We start from the raw sequence: 15,179 nt of genomic DNA on the forward strand, positions 1-15,179 counted from the left end.
GCCTATGTTGCAGAATGAGAGGACTGTCTTTTCTTCCTCCTTCCAGTGATGACACCATTCCTCTTCTCTGATATGATTGCTCTGTGTATCAGAAGGTTGAAGCAGATAGTTTTTAAGATAAAAAAATGTATATAGGAGCAGAATAAAAGTAGTAAGATAGAATAAAACATAACAGGAAATAGAAAAGTATAAGGGGATAAAGGACAACAGAAGCAGCCTTCCTAAGAGAGCTCCTTATGGGAGGTGTTTCCTCATCACCATCTTTCTTCCGCAAATGCCAACTAAAGCCCCACTTATATAATAGATTTCTCTAGATACATTAAAGGCTATATACTTATTTCAATTAATTCAGTAATCTAATAATTTATCAAGCTATTTACTGTATTAATATATTTTAGTAGAGAACATTCATAATTATCAATCAAACATATATCATCACAACATAACTCAGTTTAATTCAAGCCACTTTTATGGCCAGAATGCCTGATTACCTGTTGTATAAAATATAAGAGATAAAAAGAATCTTTGATGGTTCACAAAACATCTTTACAATAATCAACATATAATGCACTGTAATCCAGATAATAGGAAAAAGAAATTTGCAACAGGCCAAAATTTGTTCTAAAATTGTAACTACACCAATTACCAGCCTTTTCCACATCTAATGAAACCACCATCAATTCCAGTGAATGCTCCAACACTGGAGGTTTTTAAGAAGAGACTGGACAGCCATTGTCCAAAACGGTATAGGGTTTCCTGCCTGAGCAGGGGGTTGGACTAGATGACCTCCAAGGTCCCTTCCAACTTTACTATTATTATTATTATTAAATGAATAACTACATTATCTATGGGTGACTTTTTTCTACATTATAAACAGGGGTGTCAAACTCGCAACATCACGTGACATGTCACAACATATCGCGACTTTTTTTTCCATTGCTGGCAATGGGGTGGGCACGGTTTTGCCATGACGCATCCGGCCCATGGGCCGGCAGTTTGACACCCCTGTAATAAAACGAAATGGCACAAGATAGACCACTGAAGGTAGTACAATGCATGAACCAGAGACTTTCTCAAAATGTTACATTAACATTTAACAAGAACTCTTGGCACAATCAGCTGAACTTTTACCAGGGTTCTTACTCATAGTTAAATCATGGTATTTAAAGGATATTAGAAAAAAAATATCCAAAAAAGTTCTTTAGAAACTTCCAGACATAAGCAGCTGAGAAAAAAAATCAGTACATGTTTATGCCAATCAGGATAGTAATCAAGATTATTGTTTGTATTGATTTAAAAGTAAGATGCAACCAAATAAACACGTTAACCACAAGTAATGTTTGGAAGAGTTATATATTGTTTTAAAGTAATTTCTTCCTTGCTAACTTTTACTTTACTATAAAGTAAAAAATGTTTATTTAGTGAATCAAAGCTATTACATATATATTGCTGTAAGCATTCTTAATAACATAAATATGTTTATGTTTCAGGTAAGAAGGCCAATAATTCACCAGGACTTTCCTCTTGTTCGAATATCTGTGCAATTAATGAGTATTCTGTATCAAATGCATATTAACTTTATTTTCCAAATATTCTTGTATAGACCTACTTTTTTCCAATGAAAACAACCTTTAAGTTCACAGGTTTATTTAAAAAAAATCTTAATTTTTTTGTTTCATCTTTTTATAAAAAATCAATCTTTCAATAGTAATGCATTCAAACATTTTTTTAAAGTATTTTTCTTATAATAATAGTGTTACTAGAGCATGATTGCCTATTACAATAAGGCTGATATTTCATTTCTTTATCCAAATAAAAATCAAGATAATAAAAAATAAACCAGGAACAAATCTGTTCTTACTGTGAAGCAATTACATCACATTAAACTACCAAGTTAAATTCCAACACATATGCCTGTAGGACTTTACAAGAGCTTAGCTAGAAAAATAGTTTAACAGAGGATTTAATATTTGATTAAAATTTCTAGTCATGATTATCTGATCCATAAACTAAAAAAAATATTCAAGTCAGTTAAGCAAAACATTCCGATGGTACCTAGTAGGGCAATAGTCATTATTATAATGAATGTCATACAGTTATTAAAGTATTTACTTTCCAATATTTAAAAAAGCCCCTTCACCCTTACACGAAAAGATGATCCTACCAGGAGCTCCTATTCCCACCAAAATCACTCTCTTGGTCATTGAGGCTGAGCCCTACTACATCGAGCTGGTAAACTATAACAGCAAATCGTGTTTTTAAGAATCATCCATAAAGATTTATAATCAACTTATACAAACAGAAAACATATCCTAATTAATTTGATAATAAACATTTAGTTACTTAAACTGGAAGCAAGGAAGAAACAAATATAGCTGAATTATGTGGTCCTTTATAAAGCCAGGTAATCAATAGAGACTGAGAGCAATTGTCTTATTTGTCACCAAGTAACAAATATGTGTGAGGGGAAGATTTCTTAGAAATGGCAATAATCAGAGAGGCTACTCATCTTTTTACTTTTTTTTATTCTTCTTTGTTGTTATGGTTGGTATTGCCAATCCTATATGTGGAAGGTTTTGAAACTATCATTTCTTTAGCATAACATGAAGTTCCAAATCATAGAGAGGAAGATTTGATGGTCTCCATCAAAATGACTGTCTCTTCTACCTTTTGGAAATGGCATCCATTTTCCTCCACGGTACTACAAAACATTATTTTCTTGTATGCAAGAAATGTTGCAAGTAACTGGAGGCGAAACATAACATTGCGGCTATTTGTGCAAATAGGTCTATACAGTTGCAAGAAAAAGTATGTGAACCCCTTGGGATAATGCGGAGTTTTGCATGAATTGGTCATAAATACACGAGACTTGTAGTAGATTCAGTGTTGTTATCTTTTTGTGTCAGACGACTTTTATTATTATGTGTTTGTAATGTACAACGGTACCAAATTAACTTGTATTGTACATTTGTAAGTGTCACGTCCCTCCTTTTTCATACACTTGGCAACCTGAATTATTGACCAACTGGGAGCTTTGGCAGCAATAACCTCAACCAAATGTTTCCTGTAGTTGCAGATCAGACCTGCACAACGATCTGGAGTAATTTTGGACCACTCCTCTTCACAAAACTGTTTCAGTGTAGCAATATTCTTAGGATGTCTGGTGTGAATCGCTCTCTTAAGGTCATGCCACAACATTTCAATGGGGTTGAGGTCAGGACTCTGACTGGGCCACTCCAGAAGGCGTATTCTGTGCTGTTGAAGCCATTGTTTTGTTGAATTACTTGTATGCTTTGGGTCATTGTCCTGTTGCATCACCCATCCTCTGCGGAGCTTCAGTTGGCGGACAGATGGTCGTACATTTTCCTGCAAAATGTATTGATAAACTCTGGAATTCATTTTCCCATCAATGACAACAATCCGTCCTGGCCCTGAGGCAGCAAAGCAGCCCCAAACCATGATGCTCCCTCCGCCATGTTTTACAGTGGGGATGAGGTTTTGATGTTGGTGTGCTGTGCCTTTTTTTCTCCACACATAGTGTTGTGTGTTTTTCCCAAACAACTCAATTTTGGTTTCATCTGTCCACAGTTTATTTTGCCAGTAGTGCTGTGGAACATCCAGGTGCTCTTTTGCAAACTTCAAACATGCTGCAATATTTTTTTTGGACAGCAATGGCTTCCTCCGTGGTCTCCTCCCATGTACTCCATTCTTGTTTAATGTTTTCCTTATTGTAGATGTGTCAACAAAAATGTTAGCATATGCCAGAGATTTCTGTAGGTCTTTAGCTGACACTCTAGGATTCTTCTTTACCTCAAGAAGCATTCTGCGCTGTGCTCTTGCAGTCATTTTTACAGGACGACCACGCCTAGGGAGAGTAGCAACAGTGCTAAACTTTCTCCATTTGTAGACAGTCTGTCTTACCGTGGACACATGAAGGCTTTTGGAGATACTTTTGTAACATCAAGGCTTTTGGAGATACTTTTGTAACCCTTTCCAGCTTCATGCAAGTCAACAATTCTTGACCGTAGGTCTTCCGAGAGCTCTTTTCTGTGAGGCATGGTTCACATCAGACAGTGCTTCTTGAAACCAGTAAACCCATAACAGGTGTGTGTTTTTAAAGGGCAGGACAGCTGTCAGCAACACATCCAATATCATCACACTGATTGGAGTCAAGGTTGGCTCACTCCTGGCTCCAATTAGCTCTTGGAGACGTCATTAGGCTAGGGGCTCACATACTTTTTCCTCCCTGCACTGTGAATGTTTACATGTATGTTCAATTAAACCATGGCAACATGTAATGTTTGTGTATTATTATTTTCAGCAGACTGTGTTTTTCTATTGTTGTGACTTAGATGACGTTCAGAGCACATTTTATGACCAATTCATGCAAGGGGTTCACATACTTTTTCTTGCAACTGTATATAAAAGAAGCTTTTAAAATAGTAATTGAACATTCATTCCTACATGTGATAATGAAAATTATTTTGGAAATCAACAGAAAAACCTGTTCATTAGTGAAAGTTTTTAAAACATGTTAAATGCAATTTTTAAATTAACATTATGAAATGTTGGTGTTATAAAAGCATATTTTAATGATATTATAAAACTATACCATTCCATGAACAGTAAAATCAAAAAGTAACAGTATTAATTAAAAAACAATGGGATAAAAATATTATGCAAGGGTTTACAGAATGTGCATTGAGCTCTTACAGATTCATTTGCCTGATTGATAAGAGCTCATGTTGCCACTGCCACCCTGATTACCCCAACAAATACATTTTTTGTAATCTACTAAAAAAAACCCAAAACAAATAAATAAGACCCCAGAAGCACAAGGAAACTATAGGATATACATTCCTGGATGAGAATATAGTTTAAATCAATGTTCCTCAATCTTGGCAAGTTTAAGATGAGTGGACATCTTAAAGTTGGCAAGGTTGAAAAACACTGGTTTAGATAATATTCTTGAAGAAAGGAAAATAGCAAAGTAATTTCAAACTAAATACTGTAGAAGGAACCTATGAAAATAGGTAATATCGAATAAAAAAACAAAAATCTGATATTTGTATACTCAATTACCTGAAAGAACAAGCCAGAAATGAAAAGCAGACACACACACAGAAGCAATGTATCAAAACAATTTTCGTATAGAAAGCTCATTTTGCTAACCAACTTCAATAGTTCACATGAAATTGTTTGATATCTAAAATATAAGGACTGTAATAACTTTCACGTCAGATGCTATCAGTTCCAAGCATCTATTGTTGTTTTCATAGAAATTTTTATTGAGGCAATAAAATCAAGCAAAATATATTTAGCAAACATTTTGTTCTAATTACAGTAACCATGTAACATAATACATTATTTGTCAGCATAATAAGCCCAGTAGAGCTCTACCTATTGACCATGCCCTACCAGCAGGAAGCTATCAAAACTGAGCCTCAGCTCAAGTGTACTGAAAGAGAATAAATGTATTTGCAGTATGATAATCTAGCACAGTGTTGTTTTTCAACATCAACAACTTTAAAATGTATGGACATCAACTACTACAATTCCCAACCAACATACTAGCTACAAAATTGTAGAAGTTGAAGTCCCCACAAATTGCTGAGATTGAGAAATACTGAGCTAGCACGCAACTCACAAACATGTTATAACCACGAAACATGTTTATATGCATTATTTTTATTGTCACTCCCCAAAGAGTCTATCTCTACACTGGTTTCCTCACATCTCAGTCATATCAATGAAGGCCTCAAAGGCAAGATGGGCTGTTAGTTTAGATCAAAGTAATTGGGAAATGTTTGCTAAAATAAACTATATCTGTTTATAGTGAGCTGTTTTCAAGAAAAATAAAACCAAAGCATTTCTAAACCATAAGATTAATGAAAAGGCTCAAAAATAATTCATACATATCCATGAATTCTAAAAAAAGTGTAGAACATCATAGTTCATATTTACCCTGCCACTCCATCATACAACTGGTGGAGTATAACTCCAATCTCTGGATTTAAAAACAGTGCAGCCATCCCTCCCAGAATGAAATGGCTAGGAACTAATACATTCCCCAGCGATCTGAGGAAGGATAGACTCCACTTTCATTTTGGAGCCCATTGAAATAATATCAATCCTTTTATTTTGGTATGAAGATATCAATCCTTAAGTATAAGATAGGTAAACTAGCATAGTTTATTGGATTAAAAAAGAAAACATAATTTTTTGCCAAACATTTACAAAACCCCAATACTCATTGAGATTGATCGCCCATGTACATGAAATTATTTATATGTCTGCAAATATCCTTACATTATAAATGTTCCCTTTGAGTACAGTTGTGTATTATACTGCTACATTTACAACATTTTCTTACATCACTGAGAATATATTTGACTCACATATGTGCAGTTCTCTTATTACAATAAAAGCAACTTCACTGAGATTTGAACCTGAAAGAAAACACTTTTACTTGTTTCTCATTATCTTTATTAAATTTCTATAGAAGCATGTTATAGAAGTAACTCAGAGTATACAGTGTACAGTTTTACTTCTTTTTTTCTATTTGAACAATAGTGTCAGATTGCATTGGTATATTCTTAGGGACTATGACCAATTATCAGAGCATCTAAAACCTTTATGAACATTTTTCTGTGTAATGCACTGAGCCAGTATATTTAATTATTTTAGTATCCAGCCATAGAAAGATGGAGTCTTGGCAGCAATAAATATCAAGCAGCTCCTTTGCTTTATTGTAAGACAGTGCATTGAATGCACACATGACACGCATCAAATTTATAAGTATATATTCACTTTGGATATTATTTATAGTACAAATGCATAATCCTTTAGCTATCCTAGCTTTTCCCAGAGAATCCAGGCCACTGCAAATTGGCAAGACTTTGGATATTAGAATCTACTAATGTTTCTTCTTCCTGACTATGATACTCAAGATTCTCCAGGTAGGGAGAATGGTGATCAAATCCAGCTTAAAGTCTCTGTCACCAGTATAATAAATTTAAGAATAAAATGATATTATCATGATATTAAATGGAACATGGTCACTGGCACAACGCTCTTAACAACAGAGGACATATTTCATCCAATCCTGGGATGAAAAGACTAGTGAAACACTTTCTATTCCCCTTTTTAACAATGAACATTAGCAACAGTGCATTTGGTTCTGATAACTTTATAAATAATGTAACAATCATGTCCAGTAAACTGTACACCAACAAGACATTGATCTTGAAATCAAACCTTAAATTACAGTATAACTAAAAAAAAACTGAACAAGAAGCATTAGCTGGAAAAACTTTCCACTCTAGAGCTCTGCGGTATTGAATACTCTCAGCTACCCAAAGAACTCTTGGTTATGAAAACCACTGAAATGAATTCATAAGTCTAGGAAACCTTATTCATTTGCTATTTTTCTAAATCAGAAATGATTGTAAATCTGTTATATTTATGTAAATATTGTGCAATTTATATATAAGCACATTTAGGTTGAATTCAGGTGGAATTTAAAAGCTGGGAAAAATATTCCAACAGGAGAAAAAAAACAACCTCTGACTTGGAAAAATAATAAGAGAAATACAAATGTATCCACTATTCAATTTTTAAACTTTTTTCCTGAAATCCTCTCTTAATTATTTACATGCTAATGAAAAAAAAATTCCTTCACATTCTTTATGGTGACAATAATCAGAATGATAACAGCAGGACAAATATGAGAATTATATGGTGACTGGTATCTACTTTATAAAGCAAAGTCACCATTGAATTAAGTACAAAAAAATCTGCATTGAATGACTGCTGGTGTAGTATCTTGATCAGATATCATGACCAAGCTTACAGTAAAAACCCTATAACAGAAATTACATCTGGAGCTTTTCCAAACTGTACATCTGCAATAAATGTTGGCAAAAATTTCTGGAGCATCAGACTTATATAAAACACAAGAATTCTCCTTTGTATGTATAGCACAAAATGGAACATTTGCCTGTTTTAGTGTTCCAGATCACACACATATAATAATTTGTGTCCTCAGAAGAATATCTGTTTGGCATCCCCAGGGCTCTGCTCCATAGGACAATAAGGACATTTTAATCTAAGAATAAAGAAAATATTAAAGTTAGCCACAAAATGCCATGTAAATAGCCACATTTGAAGACAATATATTTAAATAACTAATACTTGACATTTCCTATCTCACTTCAACATTTGGTTTGTGATTCAGCAATACTGAAACAAAAAAGTCAAAGAACTAGAGACCAAGATTTACAATAAAAAATCAAGGTTAAAATTGAGAAAGAAAAAAACCACCAAATACAACTCCTACCATGTCTATTTAAGAGATTTTAAGTAGATCTCTTAAGTAAATGTAAAACCTTTTACCCAAACCAATAATGAGGTAGGATGATGAATTTAGGATTGCTGTAAAAATGAGAAAGTGAGACTTTGAGAAGTATATAGAGACATCTTCTGGCCAAAAGCAGCACTAAAATCTTGATTTGAATCAACTGTCAGGATCATGTAAGACCTATTGGTACAACAGCTTCATTAAATACATTTTCTGGACCATTTCATATACCAGATATCACTTTTAGCACATTCTAAAAGACTTTTAAACTTTTGGCTCCTGATTTTTTTGGAAGGAAGAGTTATTCTCCCTTTAAATCAGTTTCATGATACTTCTAGTCTCTACTATTATAAATGATGAAAAACTAAGTCACTCTCAAGTCCTCTGAGAAAACAATTATGCACTAGAAATTATCAAAGTAATTAAAAAATGCTTTTGCTTTCATTTCCTGCTGCAGTAATGAGAAAGGCATTTAACCCATTATGTGAAAGAAAGATGTGGAGGTGAAATTTTTATATTGGGTTGCCTTAGAGCAGGGGTGTCAAACTGCCGGCCCATGAGCTGGTTTCATCATACCAGAGCCGCGCCCACCCAATTGCCGGCAATGGCAAAAAAGCTCCGATACGTCGCGTGACGTCACGTGATGTCGCGAATTTATCAGTCAATATAGATCATACTAGGCTCAATGGGCATATGATCCAATTCCTTAAAGGGGAATATACTTTTCAAAAATCTCTACTTTAAAAAAATGAACACTTCAGCTACCTTTTCTGCACTACAACATAAAAGAAGATAAAAAGACTAAAAAAGAAAAAGGAGTCCAAAGAAGACCCTCCATTACTTTCTTCATTTAGCACTGTTGCTATTCTATCCATATTATCAAACCAACTATTTAGTAAAGAGTATCTAGATGACTGAATCCCTCCAAGAAGTAAAAGAAAATGACTTAATTTACTGCTTCTTTGCACTCTGAGAATGTGCTACAAGCAATTCCACTTCTGGCTACATCTCCCTACATCTAAAGACAGAAATCATAATTCACTTGAATACTTTGTACTCTATTTCATTTCACTTGGAACATATTTCCAACTAGAAATCTTTCAGATGTTGAAATGTTAGCTGTAGCGTATCAGATGCTATAATTAAATCAAAGGAGGAAACCAGTTTGGGGAAAATTGATTTAAAATATCAGATGTTTACAGAACACTAGGCATGTTCCTATAAAATCAAATAGCAACTCAATTTATGGACATGCTGCTGTAATAGATGGTTTCAAAAGATTTCTTACTTTTTGTCTTTTGCCAATATTTGTTATAATTCACACTCATTTCCAAATATATGTTAAAAATTAATTCAATTTTCTCTGTGAATTAAATTTTGACTTACTTGCTGCCATTAAACATTTTATTCAGAGCATCTCTTGATATAATATGACCACAAACCAACTTCATGGGTGGGTTATTATCTGTTGTTTGTTGACGAAGGATGGGGCAAGCAAATATTGAATGATACCAGCACTTTTTGCCAAGGTCCACTTCAATCTGTACAAAACAAAGATGCAGTCACTAACTGTTTCAGTTCAATGATTTATATCATATCACTCCAGACATATTGATTGGAAAGTATAATAATTGATTGGAAAGGATCATAATTGATTGGAAATGCCTCAACTGCTTTCCACTTCCCATAGGTTTTGCAGGCAATTCATAGGAAAGTTAAAAAACTCATGATGACGGACATGGATAGCATCCCTTGTTTTCTCCTTGGTACGAAATGGCATTTTCCAAGTAATGTAGAGCAATGATACATGTGTGACTGCTTGAAAAGGCAATGACTATATTGATTTTCTTTTCCCGAGATTAATTTAAGGAAAGTTTGTTATATTATTTCTTATAATATAAGAAATTTCTCACTTCTATCACCTAACACTTCAACAGACGACAATGGCTGTAAACAGAGACTACCATGCCATACTATAATTTAGCAGTTGAAGCAACTGCACATGTCTACTTGGTTTATCTGGATTCCTCTTTCTGTCTTTCCTCTATCATTTAAAATCATCAAAAATTTAAACTATTGCTTACAATTTAGAATGATGTTAATGCCACCAGCAGGCTGGTGTACTTTTGTGGGTACTTATGCACCTTAGAGTTGGACTTGATTCCTGATGATTACATCAGGAATGCAAAAAAAATTTTATTGGCAACATAGTTGGTTTGCCTTTCCTTCTTCCCAGGAGAGAAAGTGATCGGTTCAAAGTCATCTAACCAGTTTCATATTTAATATAGGACTAGAACTCACACCCTCCTTATTCTAGTCTGGTGTCTTTAACCAGTACACTAAACTGGCATTCACAGAACATATTAATAGTGTTAAATAATAAAACAAAATCTAGACAAAACACTAAAACAAAATACCTTCATTTATTTTAATATCCATAAAACAAGTATCAAACATAATTTGTGGGCTATAAAACATTTAATTCTTAATCACTGAACTTTTTAAATAAGTAATTTACAAATAAATATGACTAATTAAGATGCTTTTTGAACAAGGTGTTCCAGCAATATGGATCCTCTTGTTAAATGACTACGATCTGCGATCTTCTCCCATGTGTTTTCTAATAAAAATAATTGTACCAATATGCTAGAACCACTTATCGCTATCATCAAACAAATACAGATGTTGCTTGCCTGTAAATTAAATTGATCGCATTACATAATAAAAAAATGAAACATTCATTATTCTAAAGTATATTTTGCTAAAATATCCCGATATGGGGACATTCTTAAGAGAAATAAAATTCAAGTTACAATGTGATTTGTGCAAAACTCTAATCCAAATATTTACATTATGGAAATAATTCCTATTCCAGGTAAGAAATTACCTATTGGGATACAAAAAAATACTCACTGGTAATTCATCTTTCTGATTCCAAACACCAGTGCACTGTCTTTGTTCTATCACAGCTTTTATATTAATTAGAGCTGGCAATGCTACGCAACCTGCTGAAAAGCTGAAGAAAGCAAAATATCACTTTAAAGTTTAATATTATGAAACTTCCCTCGCAATAGCACATTTACTAAGCATTGTGTTTACCCAAAAGAAAAATTCTCTCCCCACTCCCATCAGCCATGAATTGGGTGTGGGGTAGGGGGATTATCTTACATTTGATGAGAAAGATGCTGGCACAATGAATGGAAGAATAAATTATGCAGACCTTAGTGCTGAGGAGTCTGAATGGGTTTGAGAATGAGCTGAGGATCAGCAGTTGCTTGAAAGGAGTGATTGGCAGGATGAATGTAATTATTTTATAACATGCATTTTTATTTTATTTTTCTTTCTTTTCTGTACAGGTACTTCTTTTTTTTACCTCAGTTCCATGCCTCCCCTCCTTTTCCTTCTTCTCCTATTAGGGCAACTATTCTTTCCTCTTATCTCTTTTCCAAACTTTTGTTTTTTTTATTTCTATAAAAGGAGGGAAGGGAATCTGTGCTTATGTATTTGTGAGTACAATGAGAAAAAACAGTCTGTGTGAGAGGCAATTGTTGATATGAAATGGTTGTGGTTCAATGCATTTTATAACTGGTGTATCTTAGTTTATAGGCAAGTAATTTTAATTCTATTATTGTTGTTGTTTTATTATCATCACTATATAACCCCTTCCCTGCTTCAGGAGTGTGACCACTGATAAGTATTAAAAGAAATATATGATATGCATGTATTTATTGCTTGGGGGAAGATAATCTTCAGGTTTACTTTCATGTGGATTTGGCAAGCCTGACAATAACAATAGAATAGAATCCTTTAGCAGTACACTGTTGTCTGTACTAATTTTTTTCAATCTACTTTTCCTTTTTTGGTGAGAGTAATCCTATATTCACAATAACCTCCTTTTTGAGTAAATATAACAATATATTCTAAATTATATTAAGAATGTTATCAGTGTTGCCAAATAATGTAAGACCCTTACTAGAACAAAGGTTATTTTTCAGATATTCATTTAAAATAGAATGAAAATAACATCATACATTCATTATGCTATCTTTTGTGTGTAAAGTTACCATTGTGGAACAACAATATTCAAATATAGTCAAAATCAATTTTACTTTAAAAGCAGAATGCATCTTATGGAAATAGCTTTGAAAATGTATACATTGCTGGTCTAAATACTATACAACTTCATTTTCATGATTGGCCAAATTAAGTCAAAACTAAAAATAAAATAGCAAAGGATAACTTAGAATACAGCCTAATACATACAGGTGAAACTCAAAAAATTAGAATATTGTGCAAAAGTTCATTTATTTCAGTAATGCAACTTAAAAGCTGAACCTAATATATGAGATAGACTCATTACATACAAAGCAAGACAGTTCAAGCCGTGATGTGTCATAAGTGAGATGATTATAGCTTACAGCTCATGAAAACCCCAAATCCACAATCTCAGAAAATTAGAATATTGTGAAAAGGTTCAATAATCTAGGCTCAAAGTGTCCCACTCTAATCAGCTAATTAAGCCATAACTCCTGCAAAGGGTTCCTGAGCCTTTAAATGGTCTCTCAGTCTGGTTCACATCCTTAGTGTTAGTACCCTTTCTGACGACTGGACTGTCAACACGTCTTTTGGTAGTAACTGTGGGAGGTATTCCTCCCTTTCGGAGTTTTCCATTAACGTTTTCTTCAACCTACAAGGGTTTCACGACATAGTTTCGTGTAATTATCTTTGTTATGTGGAAGGGAAAAGTGTGGAAGAAAAAGGTGCACAAGCAGCAAGGATGACCGCAGCCTGGAGAGGATTGTCAGGAAAAGGCCATTCAAAAGTGTTGGAGGGAGTGGACTGAGGCTGGAGTCAGTGCATCAAGAGCCACCACACACAGACGGATCCTGGACATGGGCTTCAAATGTCGTATTCCTCTTGTCAAGCCGCTCCTGAACAACAAACAACGTCAGAAGCGTCTTACCTGGGCTAAAGAAAAACAGAACTGGTCTGTTGCTCAGTGGTATAAAGTCCTCTTTTCTGATGAGAGCAATATTTGCATCTCATTTGGGAACCAAGGACCTAGAGTCTGGAGGAAGAATGGAGAGGCACACACTGCCAAAAGCACCAAAACCTGGTTCAATGACAGTGGGATTACTGTGCTCGATTGGCCAGCAAACTCGCCTGAACTGAACCCCATAGAGAATCTATGGGGCATTGCCAAGAGAAAGATGAGAGACATGAGACTGAACAATGCAGAAGAGCTGAAGGCCGCTATTGAAGCATCCTGGTCTTCTATAACACCTCAGCAGTGCCACAGGCTGATAGCTTCCATGCCACGCCGCATTGAGGCAGTAATTGCTGCAAAAGGGGCCCAAACCAAGTAGTGAGTACATATGCATGCTTATACTTTTCAGAGGTCCAATATTGTTCTATGTACAATCCTTGTTTTATTGATTGCATGTAATATTTTAATTTTCTGAGATTGTGGATTTGGGGTTTTCATGAGCTGTAAGCCATAATCATCACAATTATGACAAATCACGGCTTGAACTATCTTGCTTTGCATGTAATGAGTCTATCTCATATATTAGGTTCACCTTTTAAGTTGCATTACTGAAATAAATGAGCTTTTGCACGATATTCTAATTTTTCGAGTTTCACCTGTAGTCACAACTTTCTCTTCACATTAATAAATTTGCTTAAAGCACATCATACTACTCTTCTCTAGGATGGGACAGGAGGGTATCAAAACAACACTTGATGGCAACATTACCCAACTCTTCAACTCTTTCAGTTTCACAAAATGCAGCCTGTTTATGAAATCTCACAAATCCAAGCAAAAGGTAGTCTTTTCCAGGGAGTTCCACAAACAGTTTGCAACTATTTCAAACCATAAACAGTTCTCTGAAGCAGGTCAGACAGAAAAGCAACCACTTGACTAAGATTGATTTTAAAAAATACATATATCAACTTATTTCACAATTTTTGTTAACCCAGAAATTAACTCTTAGAAAGCCACATATTCTATATTGTTTGAAATGGTGAAGTTAATTAGAATCAAGTAAACTTTAAAAGATTGTCACAGCATCCACATAGCATGTGATATTTTTTCAGATTCTATCAAAAATACAATTGTTTACAAGCTTTAATTCTGATATGGAATTATCTGTACTTGAAGATAAGGCTAATCCTACCTTTTATTCAATTTAGAAAGGGTTCAAAAGGGGCGTTGGTCTTACCTGAACGCCATTTCTCAGCATGATGATGGATAATCCACTTGATTGGGTTTCCTGAAGTCCCTTGTACCCAATAAGACTAAGTCTGAGATAGCCACGCCTCCTGCCTGGCCGCACATGCCCAGTTCCAACGGAGGCGAAGCAACAGACAAAGTCAGGCGTGTTGTTCTCCAGACCCCTATCACCGTGCCCATGAACCCATGAAAGAAAAGGGGCGGGGGTGGATTATCCATCATCATGCTGAGAAATGGCGTTCAGGTAAGACCAACGCCCCTTCTCCAGCATGAGGGATGGATAATCCACTTGATTGGGACATACCAAAGCTCGCCTGTCCCTAGGGAGCAGAGGACCATATCGAGTTTTGGGAGCACGCACACGCTGCTTACAAACTTGTGGATGCTCTGATCCTCAGGGCTCTACTCGACTTCCAGGGACCTCAGATCCTCGGGCCCGGGACCATCGGCTGATGTTGTGCAACGCCAGGTCCGTAGTAAATAAGGCCCCCCTCATTCAAGAGCTGATCCAAGAGGGGGGAGCGGACCTGGCAGGTATTACCGAGACCTGGTTGGGCATGGAAGGGGGAGTTCCCCTTGTTGATCTAT

The 15,179-nt window shown here is 35.1% G+C and overlaps 1 protein-coding gene across 1 annotated transcript in view; it reads right to left on the minus strand.

Annotated features, from left to right (window-relative positions):
- Positions 1-6,726: 6,726 nt before the first annotated feature.
- The window catches only part of RMND5A (required for meiotic nuclear division 5 homolog A), a 26,039-nt gene continuing 17,586 nt past the window's right edge, over positions 6,727-15,179 (minus strand). Inside the window, exons 7-9 of the mRNA XM_015831492.1 lie at positions 11,273-11,375; positions 9,746-9,900; positions 6,727-8,107 (exon numbers count right to left, since the gene is read on the minus strand). Coding sequence (XP_015686978.1) covers positions 8,044-8,107; positions 9,746-9,900; positions 11,273-11,375 — 322 coding nt within the window. The 3' untranslated portion in view covers positions 6,727-8,043. The remainder of the gene's footprint in view (positions 8,108-9,745; positions 9,901-11,272; positions 11,376-15,179) is intronic.

This window comes from Protobothrops mucrosquamatus, unplaced genomic scaffold (genome assembly GCF_001527695.2).
Source record: "Protobothrops mucrosquamatus isolate PMUCROS unplaced genomic scaffold, P.Mucros_1.0 scaffold_257, whole genome shotgun sequence".
Lineage (NCBI taxonomy): Eukaryota > Metazoa > Chordata > Lepidosauria > Squamata > Viperidae > Protobothrops > Protobothrops mucrosquamatus.